General features: G+C 44.1%; 2 protein-coding genes across 3 annotated transcripts in view; one reads left to right on the top strand and one right to left on the bottom strand.

The window, feature by feature from the left end:
* The window catches only part of RNF169 (ring finger protein 169), an 83,272-nt gene extending 73,612 nt beyond the window's left edge, over positions 1–9,660 (bottom strand). The window contains exon 1 of the mRNA XM_067750345.1: positions 9,121–9,660. Within this exon, the coding sequence (XP_067606446.1) occupies positions 9,121–9,622 (502 nt within the window). The 5' untranslated portion in view covers positions 9,623–9,660. The remainder of the gene's footprint in view (positions 1–9,120) is intronic.
* A 14,371-nt stretch (positions 9,661–24,031) lies between these two features.
* CHRDL2 (chordin like 2) overlaps positions 24,032–25,917 on the top strand; it is a 30,305-nt gene continuing 28,419 nt past the window's right edge. The window contains exon 1 of one of the 2 annotated variants that reach the window (XM_067750331.1): positions 24,032–24,777. In XM_067750331.1, coding sequence (XP_067606432.1) covers positions 24,696–24,777 — 82 coding nt within the window. In that variant the 5' untranslated portion in view covers positions 24,032–24,695. The remainder of the gene's footprint in view (positions 24,778–25,917) is intronic. The other variant, XM_067750332.1, reaches the window with a different exon arrangement.

Here is a 25,917-nt window from a genome sequence, read left to right as displayed (position 1 = left end):
AAAATATGGTACTGATGAACCTAGTGGCAGGGCAGGAATAATGACACAGACGTAGAGAATGGACTTGAGGACACAGGAGAGGAAGGGGAAGCTGGGACGAAGTGAGAGAGTAGCACTGACATATATACACTACCAAATGTAAAGTAGATAGCTAGTGGGAAGCAGCTGCATAGCACAGGGAGATCTGCTCGGTGCTTTGGGACCACCGAGAGGGGTGGGATAGGGAGGGTGGGAGGGAGACGCTAGAGGGAGGGGATAAGGGGATATACGTATACATATAGCTGATTTACTTCGTTGTACAGCAGAAACTAACACAACACTGTAAAGCAATTATACTCCAATAAAGATGAAAAAAATTTTTCCTCTTAGTACTGCTTTGCTGTATTCCACAGATTTTGACATATAGTGTTTCCACTGTTATTTAATTCTAAATATTTTCCAGTTTCCATGAATTTGTTTTTCATCCATTTATTTTTAGTTTATTTTTTGCTTTTACTTTTTAAATTTCCAAACATGGATAGGAGGTGAGGAGAATCAGTTATATTTGTTATTAATTTCTAATTTTATTGTATTGGGGTCAGAAAACATAGTTGATATATCAAGCTTTGGTATTTGTTGATAATTTCTTTGTGCCTAATTACATAAATTACATAAAATTACATAAAAATTTCACTTTTAATTAAAAAGAATGTATATTCTCTAATTTGGGAAGTGTATGGTTCTATATATACATAGTAGATCAAGTTATACATTGCATTTCTTTTCTTTTAGTGGTTATCCTTCAATTTTTAATATGCATCTGACTGAAAGCTTAAAGTTAATTAATATCTCTATCCTCCTTCTGAACTATATATAACTCTTTAATGCTGGTCATTTTCCCTCCCAGCTTACATTTTATCCTCATCTGATATTTTAGTTCCACTTTGGTTTTAGCCCCAACAAATCAGTCATAATTATTTTTGTTTTATACAGTCAATTCTTCGTTTACCGAGCCAATTTCTTTGCTCATCATGATTTCTTTTTTTTTAACTAATTTATTTATTTTTGGCTGCATTGAGTCTTCGTTGCTGCGCGTGGGCTTTCTTCAGTTGTAGAGAGCGGGGGCTACTCTTTGTTGCAGTGTACGGGCTTCTCATTGCAGTGGCTTCTCTTGTTGCAGAGCATGGGCTCTGGGCATGCGGGCTTCAGTAGTTGTGGCACATAGACTCAGTAGTTGTGGCTCATGGGTCCAGAGCACAAGCTCAGTAGTTGCAGTGCACGGGCTTAGTTGCTCTGCAGCATGTGGGATCTTCCTGGACCAGGGCTCGAACCTGTGTCCCCTGCATTGGCAGGCGGATTCTTAACCACTGAGCCACCAGGGAAGTCCCTATCATGATTTCTTGTATCCTTCTCGCTCCCCTAAGTTACCTTTCTTTCTTGCAGAAGTGCATTCTTTCATGTAATAGTTCTTTCAGAAACAGTGTGGTAAATTCTCCATATTTTTGTTCATCTGAAAATACTTTTATTTTGCCTTCACTCTTGAATGATAACTGAGTATGAAATTCTGATCTCTCTCAGCACTAGGAAGATATTATTCAAGTTTCTTCTGCCCTCTCTTATTAAGAGACATCTGCTCTCAGTCTGATTCTTGCTCCTTTGCCTTTCCTTTCTGGTTGCTTATAAAAGTGTCTTTGGTGTTCTGCAGTTTCACTGCAATGTATTTAGTTGTGGAGTTTGTTTTTGGTTTGCTCATTTAATTCTTGCTAGGCCCTCATGAGCTTAAACCTAAAAATTCATGTCTTTTTAAATTAATTCCAAAAATTTCTCATGTCATCTCTTCAAATTCCATGTTTCCCTCATTTTATTTTTCTCCTTCTGGAACTGCTATTAGATGTTGTGTCTTCTTGCTTAGTCTTTCATTTCTCCACCTCTTTCATATTTTCCTTCATCTTACTGTTCTGCATTCTCAGGATTTCCTTATATCTAACTCCCAGCTTACTACTTTCTCTTCATCTGTGTAAACTATCACTTACTTACTGAGCTTTTTTTTTTTTTTTTTTTTTTTGCTGTATGCGGGCCTCTCACTGTTGTGGCCTCTCCCGTTGCGGAGCATAGGCTCCGGACGCACAGGCTCAGCAGCCATGGCTCACGGGCCCAGCCGCTCCGCGGCATGTGGGATCCTCCCGGACTGGGGCACGAACCCGTGTCCCCTGCACCGGCAGGCGGACTCTCAACCACTGCGCCACCAGGGAAGCCCTACTGAGCATTTTTTTAACCTATTTTTCATTATGTTTAGTTCTTCTCCAAATGTATGTTTCACGTCTTATTCATTTATTGGGATGTCAATTACTTGTTTAATGTCTTTAGTCACTTAAAATATGCTACTTTAAATTACCTTTCAAACTGCCATTCTACTATCCCAGTTCTTAGAGCTGTAATCCTCCTGCTTGTAATATCTGCTGACTCTCATTTGTGGTAGAAAATTGTTTCCTTGTGTGTCACCTTTAATTATAAATTCATCTTCTGTGGGGTTTATTTCTTCTGTGAGAATTCCTTGTGGCCTGAGATATGACAGTACCCCTTCAAGTCTTGTTTTTCCTTTCTCCAGGTGGCCCAGTGGTATCACTAGCTTGGAGCCAGCTTTTATATTAATTTCCTAGCATGGGGATACCTGATATTGCGACTCAGGTCGCAAATATGAGCAAGGCATAGGTCTTGTGCTTCAATTTCTCAGGGAAGCTTTTTTTCCATTTCCTCTTTGTATAGAGTCCAGGCAAACCAAGACGAGATTTCTTATTTCCTTGTGTCAGTGGGAAGATTTTTCTCTAGCCCACCCTTTCACCTAGGATGCAGCACATCAGGAATCCCAGCCTGATGCAAAAGTCTTGGTTTTGGTTCCTTTTTCCACAGTTAAAACTCAATCACTAGGAATAAAAAAACCAGAAACAACCCCTCACTCAATTCCTTCATCTTTGTCACAGCATGAGCTCAAGTTCTTAATGAAGTTTTGGGTTTTAGTTCCATTTTTGTTTTGGGAATCTAGAGATCTTCCTGTCTTTCCTGCAAGCTCAGAAATGCATTTCAAAGAACTGTTGTTTATCATCCAGCTTTTCTGGATATTTGTAGCAACAGAGTCTTTAGCTAAGATAAGTTAGCCATCTTGCTAAAAGAAATCTGGGATCTCCAATCCATTTGCTACATTACCCCTATAGGAGTGATCTCTCTAGAGTGCAAAGATGTACTCCTCTTTCAAACTCTTCAGTGGATCCCCCCTTCTTAGCATGGCATTCAAAGTCCACTATTATCCAGTAACTGCTTATTTCTGCAATTCTGCCTCCTTCCACTCTCCCACATGTACTCTATGCTCCAACTACCCATATTTGCAATCCCTAGAACTCTCCTTTTGTTTCATACTCCTATGTTTTTAAAAGTACTTATTTCCCTCAGTTTTATCCTCCCTTCATCTGCCTACTGAATACTCATGGTCAAGTGTCTGCCTTTCCAGGAAGCCACTCCTGACCCATCCAAGCTGGGTTCTCTTTTTTTGTGAAAAGAGCTAACATTTGTTGAGCTCTTTATATGCTAATAACTCATTCAGTCTTAACAACAACCTTATGATTTTGCTACCACTACTATCCCCATTTTCAAAATGAGGAAACTAAGGTACAGAGAAATTAAGCAATGTGCCCAAAGACAAACAGCTATAAATGGCAGACCTGGAATTTGAACACAGATAGTCTGTCTCCAGATCCTGCTCCATTAACTTGCTCAATTAATATATACCATACTGCGTTCTACAATTATATCTTGCGTTACAGTTATTGCATTTATTACCCCACATTCCAGTTACACGTTTATATAGCAATCTTCTCAACTACACTGACCTTAAGAGACAGAATTATGCTTTATTTCTATTTGCAGCCCCAGTGCCTAGCACACAGAAGGCCCTCAACTCAGATGGTTACTAAATTAATGAATAACTAAAGGAAACATCCCCACAGTCACTGCATTAGTCCAGCCCGTCTTCACCTCTTGTCTGAACTACTAAAACAGTCCCCTAACTAGACTCCCTTCCTCCAGTTTCTATTCACATCTTTCCTCCACACTCCAACCAATACTGTCTTTCTAAAGCACATTATGACAGTATCATTCCATTACTTAAATATTTTTAAGGGCTCCACAATGTCTATAGGATAAAGTCCCAAATTCCTTCAGCATGACATACCATGACCTTCATGATCAAACTTCTGTAGTCTCTTCTCTCCTCCTTCCCCACTCCAGCCCCACATTCCATCTATATTTAAATTCCTGTCTGTCTCTGAATATGCCAAATGCCTTCATGCCTTTGTATGTGCAGGTTCTTTTGCCAGGAATGGCCATCTCCTCTTCCCTCACCTGGTGAACTCCTATTCTTTTTCCAACACACAGCGCAAATGCCTTCCTCAAGTTTCCTCAAAAGACTGTCAGTTATCCCACTGTTCTATTCTTCTTGGCATTATGCATTTACCTCACTTACACTTTGTATATTATTTGATAAGGTGTGTTTCCCCAACAAGACTGTGGAATCTTAAAGGACAGGAACCATGACTTACCCATCTTTTTTATTGTATTCTCTTACACAAGTGTGTGCCCTAAATGCTCACTGAAATAGTGGAATGAAATTTGACAAACATATCCTACATCCTACACTAAAGCAAACTCAGATTCAAATGAATTCAAGGCAGTCAAGTCTTCTAAGATTAAATGGAAATTAGACAGGGAGTAGAAACATGAATGGAAAACAAATAACACCCAAATTCCTGCTGCTCAATCCCGAATTCTACAGAATGGAGCTATTCTGTCAATGGTAATTAAGGCTTAGTTTATAAGGTAATCTCATCCTGAGTTTTAAAAAACACAAGGCAAATATTTCCACATTAGTAAAACACATAAGGACACTCAAATTTTGGAATATGTGTTACTAGGATAAAAAGTTGAGTCATTTTATACATTTTAAGACAAATCCCTTCAGACAAGGGAAATTCCTGTCCTTTTACACTACAATCATATGATTTCATTATTCACTAGTCCTACATGCAATTTAGGTTTGCACACATAACAAACATTGTCTGCCAACTGAGTAATAAACCAGAACTACTTGTTTTTCACAGAAAGAAGAAATTTTTTTAATGGATAAATGTCAACCCTAAATGAACAGGGAGGTTGGGGTGGGATAAAGGGAAGGAATAAATGGGGCACTATTCAATTTTTTTGAATTATTCAATTTTTGAAATGCACTTTTAACACTACAAATAGAAAAAAAATTAAACTGCCAACTTAAAGATTCATCAGCCTTTGTCTAGCTTTTCTCTTCAATTATTACCCATGGTAAAAGGACAAAGAACTGTCCTTAAAAGGTCCTGGTTTCAAGTTCAAAGGCAGCATAATTTAGAATGATCATCCCTGATTTCAAAAGACTAAATGAATTCTTAAAATTAATTATTATCAATGAGGCTTGGGACTTCCCTGGTGGCACAGTGGTTAATAATCTGCCTGCCAGTGTAGGGGGACACGGGTCCAAGTCCTGGTCCAGGAAGATCCCACATGTGGAGCACCTAAGCCCCTGCACCATAACTACTGAAGACTGCGCGCCTAGAGCCCGCGCTCGACAACAATAGAAGTCACCGCAATGAGAAGCCCACGCACCGCAATGAAGAGTAGCCCCCGCTCGCTGCAACTAGAGAAAACCCGCACAGCAACGAAGACCCAACGCAGCCAAAAATAAGTTAATTAATTAATTAATTAAAAAAAATTCTTATCAATGAGGCTTAAATGTTCTTATATTTGCAAATCTATCTATGTATGTCTGTATGGTAAATCTTCTTTTTTAAAAATCAATGGACCAGGACTGTTTCTAAATTTAGAATATAAGCTCTAAGAGGGAGGGATCTTTGACTATTTTATTCACTGATGTCACCCAAGGATCTAGAACAGTGTCTGCCACAGAGTAGGCACTCATTACATACTTGCTTAATATTGCTCAATATGGTCCAAATACTTAATATGTCAATACATACAATGAGCTGCAGATCCTCATAGAACATACAGTTGAAGTCTAGGTTCATCTTGAAATGATCACTGACTTAACCTTCAACACACACTGCTGCACAAATTAACTGATACTGTATCCAAAAGCAAATTGACAGTGTATATAAGAATAAAATAAAATACTTAATACAGACGTTATTAAGGTTCTGAACTTTAAATCTTGAGAAGCTGACAAAAAACAAAAATATCACCAGCACAACCAAAATTTTCAACACACACAAACTCTTGCACTTTTTTCAAAAAAAATTCCAAAATTCAATTCAATTCAATTCCAAAAGAGCCATGGGACTTAAGAAATTAAAAAAAAAAAAAAAAAAAAAAAGTTAAGAATTTCACTTAAATACCAGTGAATTTACTACAAAATTTTATTTCCAGTTTTATAAAGCAGGTCTGCCCTTTCTTTTATCAATTGACCTAATTACGCCAAAAGAATACTGCTAAGCAATATACTTCTGTATTAACCTAAAATTGCTAATTTTGTTGCTGTTTCCCACTAATAAAAGTGTGATGTAATTATTATGAAACTGGTATTTTTACTGTCTATTACAAACCATCATGAACATTTAACTGTGAATTAGGTTATGTTTTAGCCCTTATTTAAGGGTTAGCCTTTCAGTCCTTGTTATCTGCTACTAACCCACAATGACCTGGTCACTCTCTTCTCTGTTCTGGGCCTCAGTTCTCTCTTCAGTAGAATGAGGGAACTGGGTTAAAACAAAAGTTCTTAACCTTTTTTTTTTGCAACAGTTGGAGAATCTGGTGAAAGCTACAGGTGAACTATTCATAAAAACGTACATATATATTGTAAAACAATTTTATAAACAATAATTCATAATGGCAAAAGACTGGAAACAACCTAAATATCCATCAATAGATGATTAAGTAAATTATGTTACATCCATTCAATGAAATTCCTTGTAACTATAAGTACAATGAAGAAACCTTCTATGTACTGATATGAAAAGATATCCATCATGTATTGTTATATGAAAAAAAGCACCAGTGCATATAACATATAACCTTTTATGTAAAAAGATCAAAAAATAAAATAAATATATTTGAATTTCCATGTATAAGCATAACGAAACTGTGGAAGAATCAACATGAATCTTTGGTGAAAATGGGAAATGAAGAAAGGAGTAGGAGGAACCTTTTCATTGTATACTTTCTTATATTTTTGTTTGAATTATGTGAATTGCCTATTAAAGTTTTAAATTAAAAAATATTGCATATAAACTCAAGAGGTCTAGACAACTTGCTAAAGCTAGAAGATAAACAGGGTTTATTCCCAAACCCTGTTCAGCAATACTCTTCTATAATGTTTTGACTTAACAAGCATGTAATTATATACACTCAATGATCCAACAATAAGAACACTTAAGGAAAAATATTTTTCATAATGGTCCTCATACAAACATATAAAGTAATTGGTGGATATTCAGTGACTCAACAGAGCCTAATTTGAAATCTCATTTTATATTGTTTTTCTTAATCACTGATACACAAATTTCTTCAAGGAAAAAGTTTGCACAAATCATCAAGTCATACACCCTCTCATGGTTCAAATCTCAGACCTGATATTCCACAAAGGAGTACAGGCTTCGGAAATAGAAATTTGTATCCTACGTGACCATACAATCAATAGTACTAGTATGGAGACCAGAAAAATGCTGTCTTAATTTTTTTTCCCATAATCTCAGAATTTGAAGCAAATTAAATAGCATAGATGATGTTTGGGGAGGGCTTCATCCCTTTTCTGAGCAGGAATCAGGTGGAACTGGGTTTTCATCCTTGGGCAACTTACTTAACCTCTCTTGGCCTCAGTTCCATCTATAAAATGGAAATAAAAGTACCTATCTCATAAGGATGCTATGAAGCTTAAAAGGAATAACGAGGAACACAGAAAGTAAGACAGAAATAAAAATAAGGTATCCTAGGACAGTGGCAGGTGTCTGACTGCTTGAATCAAAACAGACTGCATTCTGGAACCTGTAGTTTCTAGTGACTGCACTTTCATACACAAGCAATGTCTCCTTTTCCCTACCGAAAATAGCACATGGCAGAATTCCCAACACAAAAGGTGCAAATATCTGTCCTTTCCTAATTATGTTTCTTGAAAAATCTCTTCCTAGGTAAGCTTTTATCAAAGAACTCTAGCTGTTGTGTTGACTGGGTGTGTCTCAAAGAGTCCCAAGTTATAACAGTTTTGTTTTATGTTTTCAACAGGCACTTTCTATGTCAAGCTCAGCACCAAAGAGTGGCAGGCTGCTGGGGGGGGGCGGGGGGGGGGACGGGGGGAAGGCAAAGAAGTTGTAGACAACAGTCCTTCAACGGACTCCTAATTGCCAGGAAAATAGTAGGAAACCTACTGCCATCGAGATAGAAGCAGCCCCCGCCAAACCAATCTCCGCTTCCAGAACTTTTAAACCCCATCCATCTTTTTTTGCAGAGCACTGCTGGAGCTTATTATTAATTATTATAAATATAAATAGCCATCATTTATTACGTCTTCTCTACGTGCCAGGCTCTTGCGTTTTTCAAGATTTTGTGAAAACTGCACATGTAAACTCAGACGCTCAAGTCTGAAAAGCTCCCTTCGCATCCTCAAAATCAATCTAATCTGCCCCTCAAACTCCGTATATGCCACACCTCTCATTGACCCATTCAGGCCCAGGGATCACATCTTTACAAGCAATTCAACCCCAAGCTCTTCACCCAACACTAAATCAAGCACTTCTCGGATCCTCCACTGCCCCTACAAAGTTCGGTACCCTCCTCCACTCACCAATTCCAACCTGGCCCTAACTTGTTCCAAGAAATGCTATGGCTCCCTTCAAACTTCTGACTCCAAATCCATCGTGCCCGTACTTCATCCCGAAGTTCAAAATTCAGAAACACATACTGCACCTGGGCAAAGCCCGGTTCCAACCCCACGAGAACTCTCGACACCCGCTCGAGCAGGGCCAGGGCCTGGGACCCTCCACCCCCTAACCAGGCCAGGCCGGGGCGCGGCGGCCTCGCTCCGGACCCCAAGGGGAGGAGAGGAAACTCCACCTGGCTCCGCCGGCGCGCCGCGCGTCTCCTGCTCGGGCCTGGGCCCCGTGGCGGCCGCGCCCCCGTCACGACGCGAGCGGCAGCGCTCGGGTGGGCCGCGGCGGGCGCGCTCGCCCAGCACCTCCGCGTCGGGCTGCCAGTTGTCGCGGGCCCGACGGCGGGCCCAGCCCGGGCCGCGGGCGCGGCAGCGCGGGCAACCCGGGCCCGCCGCGTCGGCGGCGCGTTGGGCGCAGCCTCGGCACAGCGAGTGGCCGCACGGCAGGGCCGCCGCTTCCCCCGGGGTCTCCAGGCACCCAGCGCAGTCCGACTCCTCCGGCCGCGGCGGTGGCGGCGGCTGCAGCAACGGCGGCGGCAACACCAGCAGCGCGGGGCCAGAGGCCGGGCCCGGGGTCCCAGTCTTGGCTGCCGCCATCTCGTCACAGCGGCCCCGCCGACCCCGCCGATTCAGAGCTGCCGCTGCCGCCGCGGAAGAGGCCCGAGTACTCGGACCTGCCGCCGCCATCTTGTTTCCCGTTTGTAGGGAGAGTCCGTTGCGAGGGAGAAGAGTAGAGGGCGGGGCAGTGCGCGGCGGGCACCGCTATATACATATTCATGAGGGGCGGGGCTCCAGAAGAGGGTCTCTCGGGACATGGTTGGCGTGAGGTGAAACCTCATTAATATTTATTAGTTATCCTTTATATATCTGGTCTTCGGCCTCGCCTTCTACTCTTTGCGATTTCCTCGTAGTGGGCCAAATTAAGTTGAGGACTGAGGGGATTTATTTGGAAACTGAGCGATATTAAACTTTATGAAGTAATTACACTTATTTATCCTGCAGTACCCTGATAACTGAGGCTAATGTGATTGGGGAGTATGTGAATTACTCAGAACCCTGCCTCTGCTTCATAGCTGCTGTGACTGAGACCAGTCCTACCCTGACCAGCAACTAACTGCCAAAAATAGCAGCTTCTTGTCAGTCCACATCTCAGTAAACTCTCTCTCCAGATTCCTTCCTGAAACTTCCCTCCCTTGGCTGGCAAAGCTACACTTTCCTTGTTTTTTTTTTCCCTCTCTCAGCTCTTTCTCAGACTCTTTTCCTGAGCCCTCCCCCTTGTTTCGGGCTTAAATGTGGGTATTCCTCTAGGCTCAGGCCTCAGTCCTCTACTCCTTTCCGTGTATTGCCCCCCCCCCCCAGCCCATACCCCACCTCACATATTCTTCCAGCTGAAACTCTCGAATTGATATCTGCAGTCCACACATCCTGAGTCCAGCCCTGCATAGTTAACTGCCTGCTGGAAGCATCATCTTGGATGTCTGCATCCCTCATGTACCAAACTAAAGTCACTGTCTACCACCCTCCTTTCAAAACAGCTCTTCTTATTTCCCTCATTCCAGTAAAGGTACGATTCTCCCAGTTCCTCAAGCTCCAAACCTGGTAATCTTTACTTCTCCCTCATCTCCCACATCTGTCAGTTTCTTAGTTCTGTCAATTCTCCCACCAAAATGACCATTTTCCTACCTATCGTCTCTTCTTCATCCCATTCCCACTGCCCAATTCAGGTCTCATCATCTCTCACCTACATTATTGCAGAAGCTTCTATAAATTGTCTCCCTGCCCACAGACTCTCTTCCTCCAATCCATCCTCCATAGTTCTTAGAGTTACTTCCTAAAGGACAGCTCTGACCACACCATTCCTGCTTGGCTTAGTCACTGAGTGAGGTGCTCAGACTTTGGTGCCAGTCCCCTTTCTGGATGCAGAGGGTACAAGAGAAACAATAGCTTCCCTCTGACAGAGAGAAGGTTGTGCTACAGCGCTTCTCCCACCCTTTGCTTTTTTGCACTAAAGTAGATTTGGAGCAGGAAGGCATTCAGCAAATGGCATTTCCTCTTGGGAATCTTTATAAGAAAGCACAAGTTTTGTAAGGAGAGCAAATTAAAAAAAAAAAAGTAACATAATGTAATGGAAGGCATCAGAGGCCCTGGGTTTCCATGAGATTGCCTGGAAACAGTACCTGAGCTGATAGTAAACCAGTCCAAGGCAGAGTGATTGGTGGAAGTCAGCAGAGCAAAGAAAGAAGTGGATTCCCAAAATGAGAACAAGATGGCTAAAGGACAGTGAAGAATTGAAGAAGGGTCAATGCGTAATTGAAACAAGGGCTTGTGTGCACAGAGGCCCAGACAGTCAGAATCCTGACAAACTCAGAAGTATGGCTTCATCCAGGCTGTGCTTCCAAAGGTCCTCTTCATTTCACTTCCCACTTTGGATGGGAAGTGAGGATGCTTTGCACAGATTCTGACAAGGAAGGCCTGTGGTCCAGAGATCAAGCCAATTATTCTTAGAGACGGGGCCCTTGGTATGGGCTGTTCACTCTTGACAGTTTGGGGCTCTCAATCTGAAGTCTACTTTCTATTGGAGAAGCTGAACCATAGCAGTGTAGCATGCTTTCTCGAATACAAATAAAGACAAGAAATTTCTTTTTGCAGAGGGAAAAAGCAAGAGTTCTGAGTAATACTAGACCAAAAGCCAGGAGATCTAGGATTGGTCATGACCACTTTCTCCATTTCATTAATTTGGATAATTTCAAACAGATAAATTCCCTCTGGACCTTAGTCACCTCATCTTTAAAACAAGTGTACTGGAATTCAGCAGTTCTCAACCTGGGATACACTTCAGAAAGACACACACATGCGCATACACGAACACACACATATATACACATATGCCAACGTCCCTTTTCAGATCTACTGAACCCAAAACCTGAGGATGGGATGCCAGCATGTAAATTTTTATAATGCCATAGGAATTCTAATGAATACTCCTAGATAAGACCACTACAATGGATAAATTCAAAGGTCCTTTCTAGCTCTAACATTCTAGAAGTCTGACTCCCAATTTCCAGTCTCTTCTCTCCTCTATGCTGTTGCCAAAGTAATTTTACTAAAGCAGTATCTGTGACAGAAGGCAAGGCAAATCTAAGAAATTTGGAGAGTTATTCACTATGTGGGAAAATGAGGGCGATGAAGATGGTTTTAAAGTGTCAAGCCTGGGAAGCCTGAGATTATGATCGCAAATCACCACCAACAAAAGAGAGTAACTGGGAAGGAAAAGCAGTCTGAAAGATGAGGGCATGGTAGACATTTTGCTTTATTTAGTTACCATCAGCATCCAAAACTTTCTCCTGTTTGGGGGAATGACCCGTTCTGTGCAGTTTTGCTGAGACTAGGGAAGCTGAATCAGAGAGATAGCCTTCTCCCTGCCCCGGGGCAGCCAGAAAATGAAATATGACCTAGGCTCGGCCACGTGGCCACTCCTCTCTGAACTTTGAATCTTCAGGGGATGACACAAAGGCATATTGACAAGTTTAGAATTACAGGAATGGAGACAGTAGGTGTCCAACCACAGTGGGTCCCTTGGGGGTTGGGGTAGAAGGGGGAGTGTCCCTACCGTGGTGATGGTGGCCACGCCAGATTGTTCCTAAGGCACGAACTTGGCCGTAGTGCCTGCTGCCTGGCCTTCCTAGGTTACAACCCATTTTCCACAATCCAGCTTGCCAGCCTTCCTGTCAACTCTCTATATCCTTTGAGTAAATGTCTTTGTTTTCCTTAAATTACTCACAATTTCTGTTGTTTGTAACAAAGTACTCTGAGACACTGGTTTGTTGTTTTTAAAATGTCACCTGAAGGGACTTCCCTGGTGGTGCAGTGGTTGAGAATCCACCTGCCAGTGCAGGGGACACGGGTTCGATCCCCGATCCGGGAAGATCCCACATGCCGCGGAGCAGCTAAGCCCGAGTGCCACAACTACTGAGCCTGCGCTCTAGAGCCTGCGAGCCACAACTACTGAGTCCATGTGCCACAACTACTGAAGCCTGCAGGCTCTAGTGCCCACGTGCCTCAACTCCTGAGCCCATGTGCTGCAACTATTGAAGCCTGTGCGCCTAGAGCCCACGCTCCGCAACAAGAGAAGCCACTGCAATGAGAAGCCTGTGCTCCACAACGAAGAGTAGCCCCTGCTTGCCACAACTAGAGAAAGCCTGCGTGCAGCAATGAAGAACCAATATGAAACCATCTGAGAAGCTTAGTCTGACAGCCTAAAGTAGAAGAAGCCCAAGTTGCATGTGTTGCTTTTTCCCGAATCCCCCACCTGTACCACAGTCCACCCAGGGAAGAAGGACTTACAGGCTTACTCGAATGCAGTCATTGAGGATGCCAACTGGAACAGGTCGCGGTGCAGCCACACCTACAGTGCTTCCTCTCCAGCTGTCTTTTCTCTGCCACTCCTGCCATACTTTCTGACGATTGCATCAATGCCAAAATTCCCTGCCATCCTTCTCATAGTGTGTCCCTAACTAGCACTCCATGGTCCATACCACCGCCATCACTTTAGCTCTCCTCATCCACATCACTGCAAACCTACCCTCTTCCTTCCAGCTGGAGGCTCCAGCTACTTCCTGCTGGACTGAAAGACTCAAATGTGAAGCAAAGCTACTTGGCTTTGTTCCAGGTGGAGACAGGCTGTTCCTCCCTGTGGGCCCCCAAACCCCTTTTTGCCAGCCCAGGCACTGAGTCCCTCCTGAGGCCTCAAACATCTAGGAAGGAGAAGGCTCAGTCCCTCAGACCCCACCAGCCCCACCCCTCCTTTGCCCTGCTCATCTCTCCTGGTGGCCTCTTCTTCCTGTACTCTTCCTCCCTCAAGCCAGATTTCTCCTTGTGATTTGGCCCCCCTCCCTTTTGCTTTAAAGGTTCTTGCTACATTCTAACTGTCACTCATCTTCAGTTCCTTCCCTTTTGTTTCAGGGGAAGAAGTAGTTCTTTTTGCAAAGCTCATCCTTCTACCTGTCATCTTTTCAGCCTCCTCCAGATTCTTTCCAAATGCTCTACAAATACAAATAAGACTTGGTTCCTGCCTCCCTCAAGGTCACAGCCTAACAGAGAGGCAAAACTGTACGTAAATAATTATCACGGAAAAAAAGAGACAATTACAACAGAATTACAAGCTCTAAAGCTGAGACACGTACAAGGTGCGATGGAAGCAGAGAGCAAAGCTGGTAGAGAGGGGGCAGTAGGAAAAGTTTCCCAGAGGAGGAGACATGTGAGCTCTGTTTTGGACGATGAGGAAGAGTTCACTAGGTAGACACAGGAAAGGCATTCCAGACAGAGGGAAAACAAGAGCAGAAGCACAAACGTATGAAAGTTCAGGATCTGTGTGGAACTAATGAGGAATTTGATGTGGCTAGAACACTGGGTTGGACATGAGGCTAGAAAATTGGAGAAGAAAAGGAACTAGAATTTATTGAGCAACTACCACGTGCTAGGCACATGCCCAGCAGTAATCCATCTATCTCATTTAAACCAAGGGAGTGTTAGGTATAGATTTGTATTTTATAAGGATACCTCTCAATCTTATAATTACCAGTGAGGAATAAAAATAATCTAAGCAGACTTCATCCCACCTCCATGGAGTTGAGGTGTCATTGGAGAAAGTATAGTGCACTTAACATTCATATATTCAACAAGTATCTAGAGAGCACCTACTATGTGGTAGGATAATATAGGTGCTGAGAATTCAGGAGTGAACAAGGCAGGCAAGGTGTGGATGCTGGGCCAGCTTTGGTGGGACCAGCTTTAGGTACAGTATTTGGCACATTCTAGATGCCGCGGAATGAATGAATGTTATACCCTTAGTTATGTCTTTAGTGTTTAGCAAGGTTCAAAGAGCAGTGCATTGCCAGAAAAGAAAAAAATCTGTTTAACCAACAAGCACGTTGGTGGAGAAAAATAATTCTTTAATTTCTTTAAACTTCCCCCTCTAGATACCTATAAATCCACCTAAAATCCACAGCTGGTTTCACTCTCTGCACCTCCCTCCCATCCCCTTGGTCTTGCTTCCTCTCTTCCCTACCCTCAGGCTCTGGCCCAAGATTCCAAGCAAAGAATTCCCTCTTTTATTTGGTTGTTCTTCTCTTAAGGCAATAGAGGTGGCTCTAAGAAATCCTTTAGGTTCAACATATACAGAATAAGGAAATAAATGGCCCTTCTTAACTCCACTTCAGAGTGAGACACCTAAAAGGCAAAACTTTGGGGTCCATTGGGAGCCCACATAGGTCAAACTTCTGGGACACAGAACAGGTGGAGCAGGGTGGAGAGAATATCTGGAGAGGCAAACAGAAAATATACAGCACATTTTCCATCTAGTCCTGCCTTCTTCTATTTTCTATCTTGCAGCCAGAATGAATGATCTTTCTGAAGTATGAATCTGGGGGGCATGGAGGTGGAGGCGGAATTAGATGACGGTGATCAAAGAGTATAAACTTCTACTTATAAGGTAAATAAGTACTAGGGATGTAATGTACTACTTGATTAATGTAATTAACACTGTCGTAGGTTACATATGAAAGTTGTTAAAGAGAGTAAACCCTAAGAGTTCTCACCACAGAAAAAAATTTCTTTTTTTAAAATTTTGTATCTATATGAGATAAGGGATGTTCCCTTAACTTACTGTGATGATCATTTCACGTTGTATGTAAGTCAAATCACTATGCTGCACACCTGAAACTTATACAGTGTTGTATGTGAATTCAATCTCAATAAAACTGGAAGAAAAATATAAAGCATGAATCTAAAAAATAATGATAGTAAAAGACAAACTTTTCTCCGCTATTATTGATTACATTTTACAGTATAATAACATGTCTTATTCTAGTCTGTCTGTTTTTCTCATCTCATCAAAGAAATCCTTCTGCTACCTTCACTTTTTCTGGACCAAGTGCCCCAGAAGGAGGGGCTCATGGCCCTACTCCAGGAAAAGAGTGGGAAGGAGCAAAAACCCTCATTTTGTCATAAATAAATGGGTGGATAGTAATTCTGACCAGAATGAAAAATTTGCCTCTGCTTTGTTCTGGATGTTCAATTGCTCTCCTGTAAAATAGGTATCAGAAAGCCCAAGGGGGAGGGGTAGAGTTGGAGGACACTGGGGTTCAGGACTACAACTTCAAATTCATCTGTCCTTAGACTCGAATTTGGCCAAGAGGGACAATGGATTATGTACTCATATCACTGTCCAATTCTTCTGAACCCAAACTAGCTGGAGACAAGAGGCAGTGCTCTAAGGATCGGTTTCTTTCCATGTGAAATAAGAACAAAGAGAGAATGGAGGAGTACAATTCCTCAATTATTCTGAAAGTAGAAAAAAAAATTTGCCTCAGAGAGAGTACTGTGATGGGAGCAGAAGAAAAAGTCAGGGGGGCTACAAAAGAGCTTCTAAAGATTGACTTCCGGTGGTTTGAATAGAAACAGATATGAGATGGATTTAGCTGGAGGCCGAGAACAGAGAGCATGATCTCCCAAGTTCCTTCGTCCTGAAGGAGGATAGGATTCTATACCGATCCACCAGGGACCAGCTGATTGGTTCTCTTCTAGAATGGTCATTGTTCCACAGTTCTTTGTTTACTAGGCTCTGGGCTCTGCTATCTCCGTCCGGGAGAAAAGCCAGGTCTCCCGGGATTGTGATGTCGCTGAGTGACCACCAGGGGGCAAACCAAGACTACTGAGCTCTTCCCACCATCTCTTCCACCCAGTTTCCATGGAGCCAAACTCGGAATGTCAGAGCTGGAATCCGCTTTAGAAACCATCCAAGGCTTCTGATCAAACATCTTTCTTTACAGGGTTGCAAACCAAGGCCTAAAGGAAAGAAATCATTTGTCAAGGCCACATAGTGAATTAATGGTAAAGTCGGAACCAGAAACTAAGTCTACTGGCTATTCCAGTCCTATACGTGTTCTACCACACCAAGCTTTCTCCTGTCTCATATTTAATTCTAGAACACACTGGTTTTTAATAACATCCTTTCCATAAAAAGGACTTGTCTCTCTAATTAGATTGTAAATCCTTGGGGCCAGGGACCATGTTTTGCCCAACATTGTACATCTTCTCCTTCAGAACCTAGCATATGGTACTGTAGGCAGCCTATGCCCCTGTAGGCAGCCTATGCCCAATACCAGATGCAGGATTTCAACAGATATTGTGAAACTGCTATGTGGTAGGCCCAGCAACGGTTCCTGAGAACACAGAGATGAAAATATATTGTCCCTGTCCACAAGGAGCTCACTATCTAGAGGAGAAGGCAGATATGTCAACAAATGACTATAATTCAGGAGATGAGTTTTTAACAATGGTGTAGACAAAGTGAAGCACAAGAAGAAGAAGTGACTAACTACCTGGATGGAATACAAAATTGGGTCCTAAGGAAGAATGAGAACTCATCAAAGACAGGGAATGGGAATTCTAAATAGAAGAAATAGTAGAATAAGCCGACACACAGAGACGTGTAGATAGGGTGTGTCAGGTGACAACGATTGGTTTGGAGTAACTGGAGCTTAGTATATATAAGAAGCTGGACTGGGGATGGAGTAGCAAATAAGGCTAGGAATGAAGTTTGAGGTCAGCTGTAAAGTTGATGTCTATTCATTCACTCATTCATTCTACAGACAGTAAGTACCCCCATGTGCCATGCGGCACTGTTGTAGGTTGTGAGATGATAATAAAAGTGAGAGCAGTAATAATAATGATGAAAATACAAGCATGGTTGAATTCCGAGGATTTGGAGTCTTGAGTTTAGGGTCCATTCCTCACAGGAATCAGATAATCCAGATATCTTCCATTTATTTTCATTTATTAAAAAAATATTCAGTAAGCCCCTTCTATGTGCTAGGCACTGTTCTACCAACTAGGAATAAAACAGAGATCAAGAATTAGGGTCCATGGGACTTCCCTGGTGGTGCAGTGGTTAAGAATCCGCCTGCCAATTCAGGGGACACAGGTTCGAGCCCTGGTCCAGGAGGATCCCACATGCCACGGAGCACTTAAGCCCCTGCGCCACAACTACTCAGCCTGCGCTCTAGAGCCCGCGAGCCACAACTACTGAAGCCCGCGTGCCTAGAGCCCATGCTCCGCAACAAGAGAAGCCACCGCAGTGAGAAGCCTGGGTACCACAATGAAGAGTAGCCCCTGCCCGCTGCAACTAGAGAAAGCCTGAGTGCAGCAATGAAGACCCAACGCAGCCCAACAAATTAATTAATTAATTAAAAAAAAAAAGCATTACGGTCCAGGCTGTTATAGAGCTTACATTGCTCATGCCAGAGGCAGATAATATAATAATGAAGAAATACATTGCAGATAATGATGTGACACAACGGAAACAAAATAAGGCAATATGATAGAAAATGATGGGAAGGGGACATCATTAGACAGGTTGCACAAAGGAAACCTCACTGAGGAAGTGACATCTGAGCTGAATATAGTGTCAGCTGGGGAAAAAAAGCTGAGGGAAGAGCATTCCAAGCAGGAGAAACTTCCAGGCCAAAGACCCTGCCAAGGGTCCAGGCAGCTTGGTGTACCCAGGGACAGAAAGAAAGCCAACGTACTAGAACCTTGCAGGCCCCAGCAGGATGGTCTACAGTTAGAGGGCAGGCAGAGGCCAGGTCATGGAGGGGTTTTCAAAATATGACAAAAGGTTTAGATTTTATTCTAAGTGCAATGGAGAGGTTTTAAGCCAGAAGGTGACACTGAATGATTTACATTTTTAAAAGGTAACTCTGGTGGTTCCTCACTCTACCTTTGGGTGGATCCAGTGCCTGCCACTGTCTGACTATAGAACCCAAGTCGTGTGGCACTGTTTACTGGTGCTCTAGCTACATCTTCACAGACCTATGGAAAGAAGTCTCTGAGGACAAACTGCTTTTCAAAAGTCCCCCTAAGCTTGGAGGAGGTAGGAACAGAAGATCCATTCTCCTTGGTGCTTGGTTAGTGATGACGCCAGCAGTGTAGGAGGCGTCTGGTCGGTTGCAAAGCTTAGGACCTGGATGAAGGATGCTCCCACTCCATGTCTTCCACTGAAGACACTTTGTCCCCACTCAGTTTCGCTCATGAGGGCTCTGTGAAATTAAGGGCTATGTGCTCCCCCATCCTGCTTTCCTGATACCTCCTCCATCAGAATCTCTGTGTGCAGGCTGTCCTGGGAAGAGATGGCCCACTGACGGAGGAAAAAAAAGGACTTAGGAATATTCACATGGCCACATAAGTACCCATACAAATAAATATGGGTGAGCCTCATGTTCATTCTACAAACATTTATTTAGGCCAACTACATGCACAGTACCTGGAGATCCAAATGAACATGTCCTAAAATAACGGTAGGTCTTAAATAAATATGTTTTACATGGATGAATAACTCTGACCTGGCTGAAGAGTAGAAGTGGAGTGGGGACTGTTCACTTTACAAATAACATCAACTTTAACAGCTCCTATAAATAAGACTCTCCTCTTAATGTATCTAAATTGGACACAACTTTCAAGAGTCAATTTGTTCACCCTTTTCAGGGCATCACATAAAGGCAATGTGCTAGAGTTGGCTTATAAGGGCTTGGGAGAGCCCAGTGGTAAATTTTCAGGAATTTTGCAAGCTGATTGTTAAACTCGGTCGTTACTAAACAGTAACATATAAATTTACAGTTAAATAATTTATATTTAAAACATTCAAAGTATTGCCTCCTAATTATTTTATTACATTTTACTATCAATGTTCTTGAAGTTATTTACATTTATTGTATCTGTATGATGGAAGCACTGCATAATGGTGTCCTACTGTGCATCTCAACTCCACATCCAATGATGTCCCTCAGTAGCCTGAAATTGGCCCTGATGGGAATATTTACACCATGGAAATTGGCAAATGCTATAAACCAGGGCTTTCTTCCCTTGGAGAACTGGTTGTTAAACATTTATCAGCATACCACTGTTGTAGTATGTATTATGTAGTCCTCTTATATTGATTCTTATATGGTAAATCTGCTTTTAGAATCTTACTTACAGAACTAAGTTGACTGAATTAAGAAAACTTTCCTTGACTCTGAACTCTATGGTCCTTATTGCTATATTAATTTTACATAATCAAGCAGCCTGCAGTCCAGGAAGAGGCCTGTTGGCCACAAATAATAAGTCACAAAAGGACTGTCTGAAAGAACAAGAATTCTGTTCAACAAACCTTTATTTAGCAGCTACTATGTACAAAACTGTGTGCTGAAAGCTAGGGAGGATATTAGACAAATAACAGTGAATGTCCTCACTTTAGAGGAGGTGACATAAAACCTTTGGTGATACAGTGCGACAAGGGCTATAATGGAGATACAGAAGCATGGAGGAAAGAAGGCCATTAGAGAGACTTTCAGCGAGAACCTCAACTATAAGCATCAGTGTCTGCCTTGTTCTCCACTGTGTCCCTAGCACCTAGTACTGTGCCCAGCACAAGGCTGGCTCTCAATAACTATTGGATGAATGAAGGAGGTTACCTTGATCCTGGAAAAATAAGCCAGACAAATAAGAGTGGGTAGAGGGAGGTGTTAGAAAAAAACATACTGTGCAGAGGCGTAGGGAGAAAAGAGCTCAGCACATGTGAAGAGAGAGAAAATTTAATGTGGCATGAGGGGTCCAGGGGCCAGAACTGGTAAAGATGAGAGTACGGAAGAGTTCTGTGCCTCACATCTCTGTAGAGATCTCAGAAGACCAAAGGACTTGGCTTGTTCCGTGCAGCCCTGAGGGCAGAGCTAAGAGCAACGAGGGGAATCTCAGAGAATCAGATTTCAGTTAAAGAGCTTTCTAACAGAGCTGTCCAACAGTGCAATGGGCCACCTAGGAAGGCTGTGAGCAAGTTCCCTAAGGCAGAAGCAAGCAGGTGCCAGACAAACTTGGTGCAACAAATTGCTATGGGTAATTTTTTTTCCTGACTAGATTTTGGAAAAATTTATCAAATCTCCTTTTTAAAAGGATATTAGATAATATATGGACAACCGTCCTCAACAGCAATTCTACAGATGACACAGAAACTTTCCTCAAGAGCTTGTTTCTTATGTCAATCACTGATTAAAGCTGAGGGCAATAGGGGTGCTGAAGCCTCTCCCATGAGAGAATTATATCGCCGAGGTCTTCATTCCTTCATGAAGCAATTATTTACCCAGTATCTTTGTGTATCAGGGACTTTGCTAAATGCTGGAAATATAGATATAAATGAAAACAAACAAACCCTGCCCTCAGAGTACAGGGTAGAAATGCAAATATTTACACTTCAACAGTTAAAATACAAATTTTTGCTATTTGCTAAAATTTTTGCTACCAAAAATTTACTTTGCCTGGGGGACTCAGAGAAGGCCTGAGAGAGAAATGACTCAGAGCTGACTTTTGAAAAGTAAAACAAAATTCACTAGATGAAGGAGGAGAAAGATAGTCCAGGCAGAAGGAAAACATATACAAAGCTATGGGGGTGTGAAAATGCATGGCCAGTCCGGGAGGCGAGTGGCTGGTGAAAGTATAGGGAAGGTGGCAAAGCCAGAAAATGTGTGGTCTTGAATCCAATGTTAATGATTTTGGATTAGAATCCATAAATGATAGGAAGTCAATAATGTTTTATCCTGTTATATATTTAATAAACTTTTTATTTTGGAAGGGTTTTAGATTGACAGAAAAGTTGCAAAGATAGTACAGCGTTTTTATTTAAGAACCATAGATCTTTCACCCTGTTTCCCCCAATGTTATCATCTTACATAGGCATGGCACATTTGTCAAGACTAAGAAACCAATGTTGGTACATTACTATAAACTAAAGTATGGACTTTATTCACCAGTTTTCCCACTAATGTCCTTTTACTGCCCCAGAATCCAATCCAGGATATCACATTGCACTTAATGTTATATATTTTTTATTTCCAATAATGGGTTTTAAGTGGGAAAATGATGTGATCAGATTTGTCAGTAGAAATGATCAACATAATCCTTATGGCAGGTGTGAAGAAAATAGATTGGGGGAGCCACGCTAGGGGCAGAAGACTTGCGAAGAGGCTATTAAGAAAGTCCAGTAGGGGATGAAGATGGCCTGAGCTCTGAGGACAATAAGGATGGAGAGGAGTGTTGAGACCTTTTTTTGTCTCATGCTAGAGACCTTTCCTGAAGTAGAATGGACAAGATGTAAGGGAGGCCAATCTCAAGCCACCTCTTTTACCTAAGACATGAATATATGTGTATAGCAGACTTTAAACAAAGATGGAGAAAGGAAAAGAGCTCTGTCCCAAGTCCTTGGGATGAGGTTATTTCTGCAATTAAACACTAAAATGGGAATTCCCTGGAGGTCCAGTGGTAGAACTCGGCACTTTCACTGCCAAGGGCGAGGGTTCAATCTCTGGTCAGGGAACTAAGATCCCACAAGCCTCACGCAGAGTGGCCAAAAAAAGGGGAGTGGGGAGGGAGGACGCAATTAAACACTAAATTTAACTCTGAGTTCCCTGAAAGCCTAAGCAAAAAGGGAAACTCAAGGGAGAGGAAGTGGCTGGCCATGTTGGAGAAGGAGAAATTAAGCTTGAAGGGCACCCAGGGGCAGATCATGTTTGTCTCTATTTCGGAGAGCCCTGGGGAAGCTCTGTTTCCGGGATCACTGGTTCCTCCAGTGCTCTCTGTTCTTGGAGAGCATGGAGGCAACACAGTAGATGCGGAGCACAGCCATAGCCCAGGAAGTTATCTTTACAGACACAGTCAGAAGTGCTTCAACCTGGAAATGTGATTCCCTACCAGAGTGGGATGTGATTCAAAATCCCATCTTCTCTCTTATTCCTCCCGGTCTTCTCCCCTCCAACATTCACTGGAGTTTCCAGCAGCTCTGCAAGAGAAGCTGGGCATGAAGCTGAGGTCCAAACTGGGGGTGGATGAACTTACAAAAGATGTCCAAGCTAGGGAGAGAGCCAGGACAAGGGCCCTGCCCTTTTTTTTTTTTTTTTTTTGCGGTACGCGGGCCTCTCACTGTTGTGGCCTCTCCCGTTGCAGGGCACAGGCTCCGGACGCGCAGGCTCAGCGGCCATGGCTCACGGGCCCAGCCGCTCCGCGGCACGTGGGATCTTCCCGGACCGGGGCACGAACCCTCGTCCCCTGCATCGGCAGGCGGACTCTCAACCACTGCACCACCAGGGAAGCCCAGCCCTGCCCTTTTGAGTTCAGATTCTGAGTGTTTCTTATCTGGACGGAGCTGGTGGTTCTCTTCTTAGGTCCTATTAATTCATACACTCGTTCAGCACGAGGTATGGAGCACCAACCATGGGCTGGGGTGGGAAGCTCTAGGCTTTGCCCTCCCAGAACTCACCTTCTGGTAAGAAAGACAACACTTTGACAAAAAGCTCTTACTCAAGAGGACTGAGTATGACAAACACTCCCAGAGAGGTGCAGGCCTCACCTGCAGAGGCAAAGGAGAAATTGTGTCCTGCTTCAGGATTGGGAGGGGGAAGCAGAGGAAGACTCCCAAAGTAAGGACCAAGGATCCCTCTGGGCTGGATTTCAGCTTGGGCATATGGTGTCTGTGGGTTCGGGGGGTAACTGGTAAGAGCATTCCAGGCTCCTGGAATTAGGCCCCCTTCCTTTTGAGATCTGAGTGCTTTGACGTTCATTATCTCATTTCATGTTTGAAATAATTGCGGGAAGACATTAAAATATCAAAAGATACTAAGATCCCAATTTTAGTATCGAGATCTGGGAAACAGACTCAGGTGGAGTGGCCAAGTCCACAAACAGAATTAAGAACAGCAAGTGTCCCGATTTCATCCAGAGGCGGAGTTCCGTGCACGCACCGCCGAGTTCCCTAACCTGAGCGCCTCTCGGTTCCTCAGCCCGCTTCCCCTCCCCGACTCGACATCTCATCCTTCCCCACCCCCAGCTCCCACCTGAAGCCTAACTGGGTTCGGTCCTCCTGCACTCTGGGCGCCGCGGGGAGTCAGGGGTTAAAACCCGTGGCCCGGGTGGCTCCTTCCCCCTCCCCAGCCCCCTCGCCTCCTCTCGGCGCCGCGCCTGGAGCGTCTGTCCCAGAGACCGGCACTAGAGAGGAGGGGGAAAAGTGGGCCTGTTTCTCGGGTGGCCAATCCACCGAGCCCGCGGTGCCCCAGAGGAGGCGCCAGCGCTAGGCCAGCGCCAGGCCGGGGCTGCCTGCTTCCCGCGGCAAAGTACAAATGCGCCCGAGCGCGGCGCCTGGCGCCCTTGGCGTGCACAGCCGGCCCGCGCGCAGCCTCCCCCCGCGGCCGCCGCGCCATCGCCGCCGCCGGTACCGCCGCCCCGCCGGGCCCCAGGACCCCGCGGCCCGACCCCGAGCCCAGCGAGCAGAGGGCGCCTGCCGCTTCTAGCCCGCACGCCCGGAACAGCCCGCCGGTCCCGCGCGCCTCGCCCAGCGCTGCGCGCTCGGTGGACCCCTGTCCTCTCCTGTCTTTCTTCTCCACCCCTCCCTCTCACCTTCTCCTTTGCTTTAATCGCTTTCCCCTCTTGCATACCTTCCTCTATCCCTCCATCTCTTTCCCTCCGTTCTCTTTCCACCTTCCTCTTATTCCCACCTTGGACCTCCCTTTTTGTCCTCACCACCTTCTTCTCGACCCTTCTCTGAATCTCCACGGTAGCAGCCGCCCTCCCTGGGTCTGTGCATTGCTTTGTGGCGCTGTGCCTCAGTGACCCCCTCATCTCACTTTCTCCCGACTCCCCCTCCCGGCTCAGCGCCTGGGGGCCTGGCCCTGGGAAAGGAAGGATGGTTCCCGAGGGAAGGGTCCTCTCCTCCTTGCTGGGACTCGCGCTGCTCTGGTTCCCCTTGGACTCCCACGCACGAGCCCGTAAGTAACGGGTGGGTGTGCTGGATGGCAGAAGAGGGATGGGAGACCCGGGATGCGCGGGAAAGTGCCAGGACTTGGGACCCCAGACTGTTCTGACAGCCATCCAGGGAGCACCTGTACCGGGAGGGTGGAGACTTCTCTGCGGACCAGTATGGGCTCATGAGTCTGGGAGACTGGGGGGAACTTGGCAAGACTCAGAGCCAAGGGGGCTGCAGCCATGGACCCGAGGAGGAGGGAACTGAGAGCAGTGGGAGAGAGGGCAGGGCGCTGTGCTTTTTGTGGGGGAGGGGCTATGCTTATTCCTAGTAGAGAGTCTGGTATGTTTGGCTGCAAGGGTGTGATGAAGACGAAGAGGCTATTGCATTTAAAGAGAACCAGCGGAAAGAAAGAAGAGCTAACTAGGAGAACTTTCCCATTGCTTTTCTCTTTTGATGCTCACAACACTCCCATGAGGTGGGTATTATCATTTGCATTTTACAGATGAGAAAACTTAGGCTGAGAGAAGAAACGCGCTCAAGTTTACAGAGGTGGTGAGCTATCCAAAGTCAGGACTCTCCAGTTCCAAATCCTATGCCTTTTTCCCCTGTGTCCCACAGCATGGGGAAGGAACCCTGATTTGGAGTTGTGAGACACTGGGAGGTAGCAGGGCACAGTGAGATAGACCAGGGTCTTCACTATCCCAGATCTGTTGAATACCAGCTGGTAGGAGGGAGGCATGGAGGGCATGTCTCGGAGCCTCAGTTTGCTAATCTATAAAACGGGAGTGAAAAATCCTAGGACTGTTCTGAGGATTAAATTCAAGAAAACATGGAAAGCGACCAGCACCAGCAACTAGCTGGTCCATGGTAGGTTCTTGAAAAACATGTTCCCTAATTCATGCTTTTCCACTTAGATACAGCGTAACTGCAAACAGTTTATATAATCTCTCTGAACCTCAGTTTCCTCACTGTTTCCACAATAGGCTGGTGGACCTCCTCCCCATCTTCTGCCACTCTCTTGCAACGCTGTGAGGGTGGAAAACAAAACCAAAGATTCTCTTAAAAAGAAGGAAGGAGCTTAGTTCAAACCCTGACATACCCAATAAAGAAACCGAGGCTCTTTCTCCTATGTCACCTCCTCTTCTTTGTGCTCTTTCCTTAC

Source organism: Pseudorca crassidens, chromosome 9, assembly GCF_039906515.1.
Source record: "Pseudorca crassidens isolate mPseCra1 chromosome 9, mPseCra1.hap1, whole genome shotgun sequence".
NCBI classification, from domain to species: domain Eukaryota; kingdom Metazoa; phylum Chordata; class Mammalia; order Artiodactyla; family Delphinidae; genus Pseudorca; species Pseudorca crassidens.
Note: the sequence above shows the minus strand (reverse complement) of the source record. Positions and strands in the feature narration are given on the sequence as shown.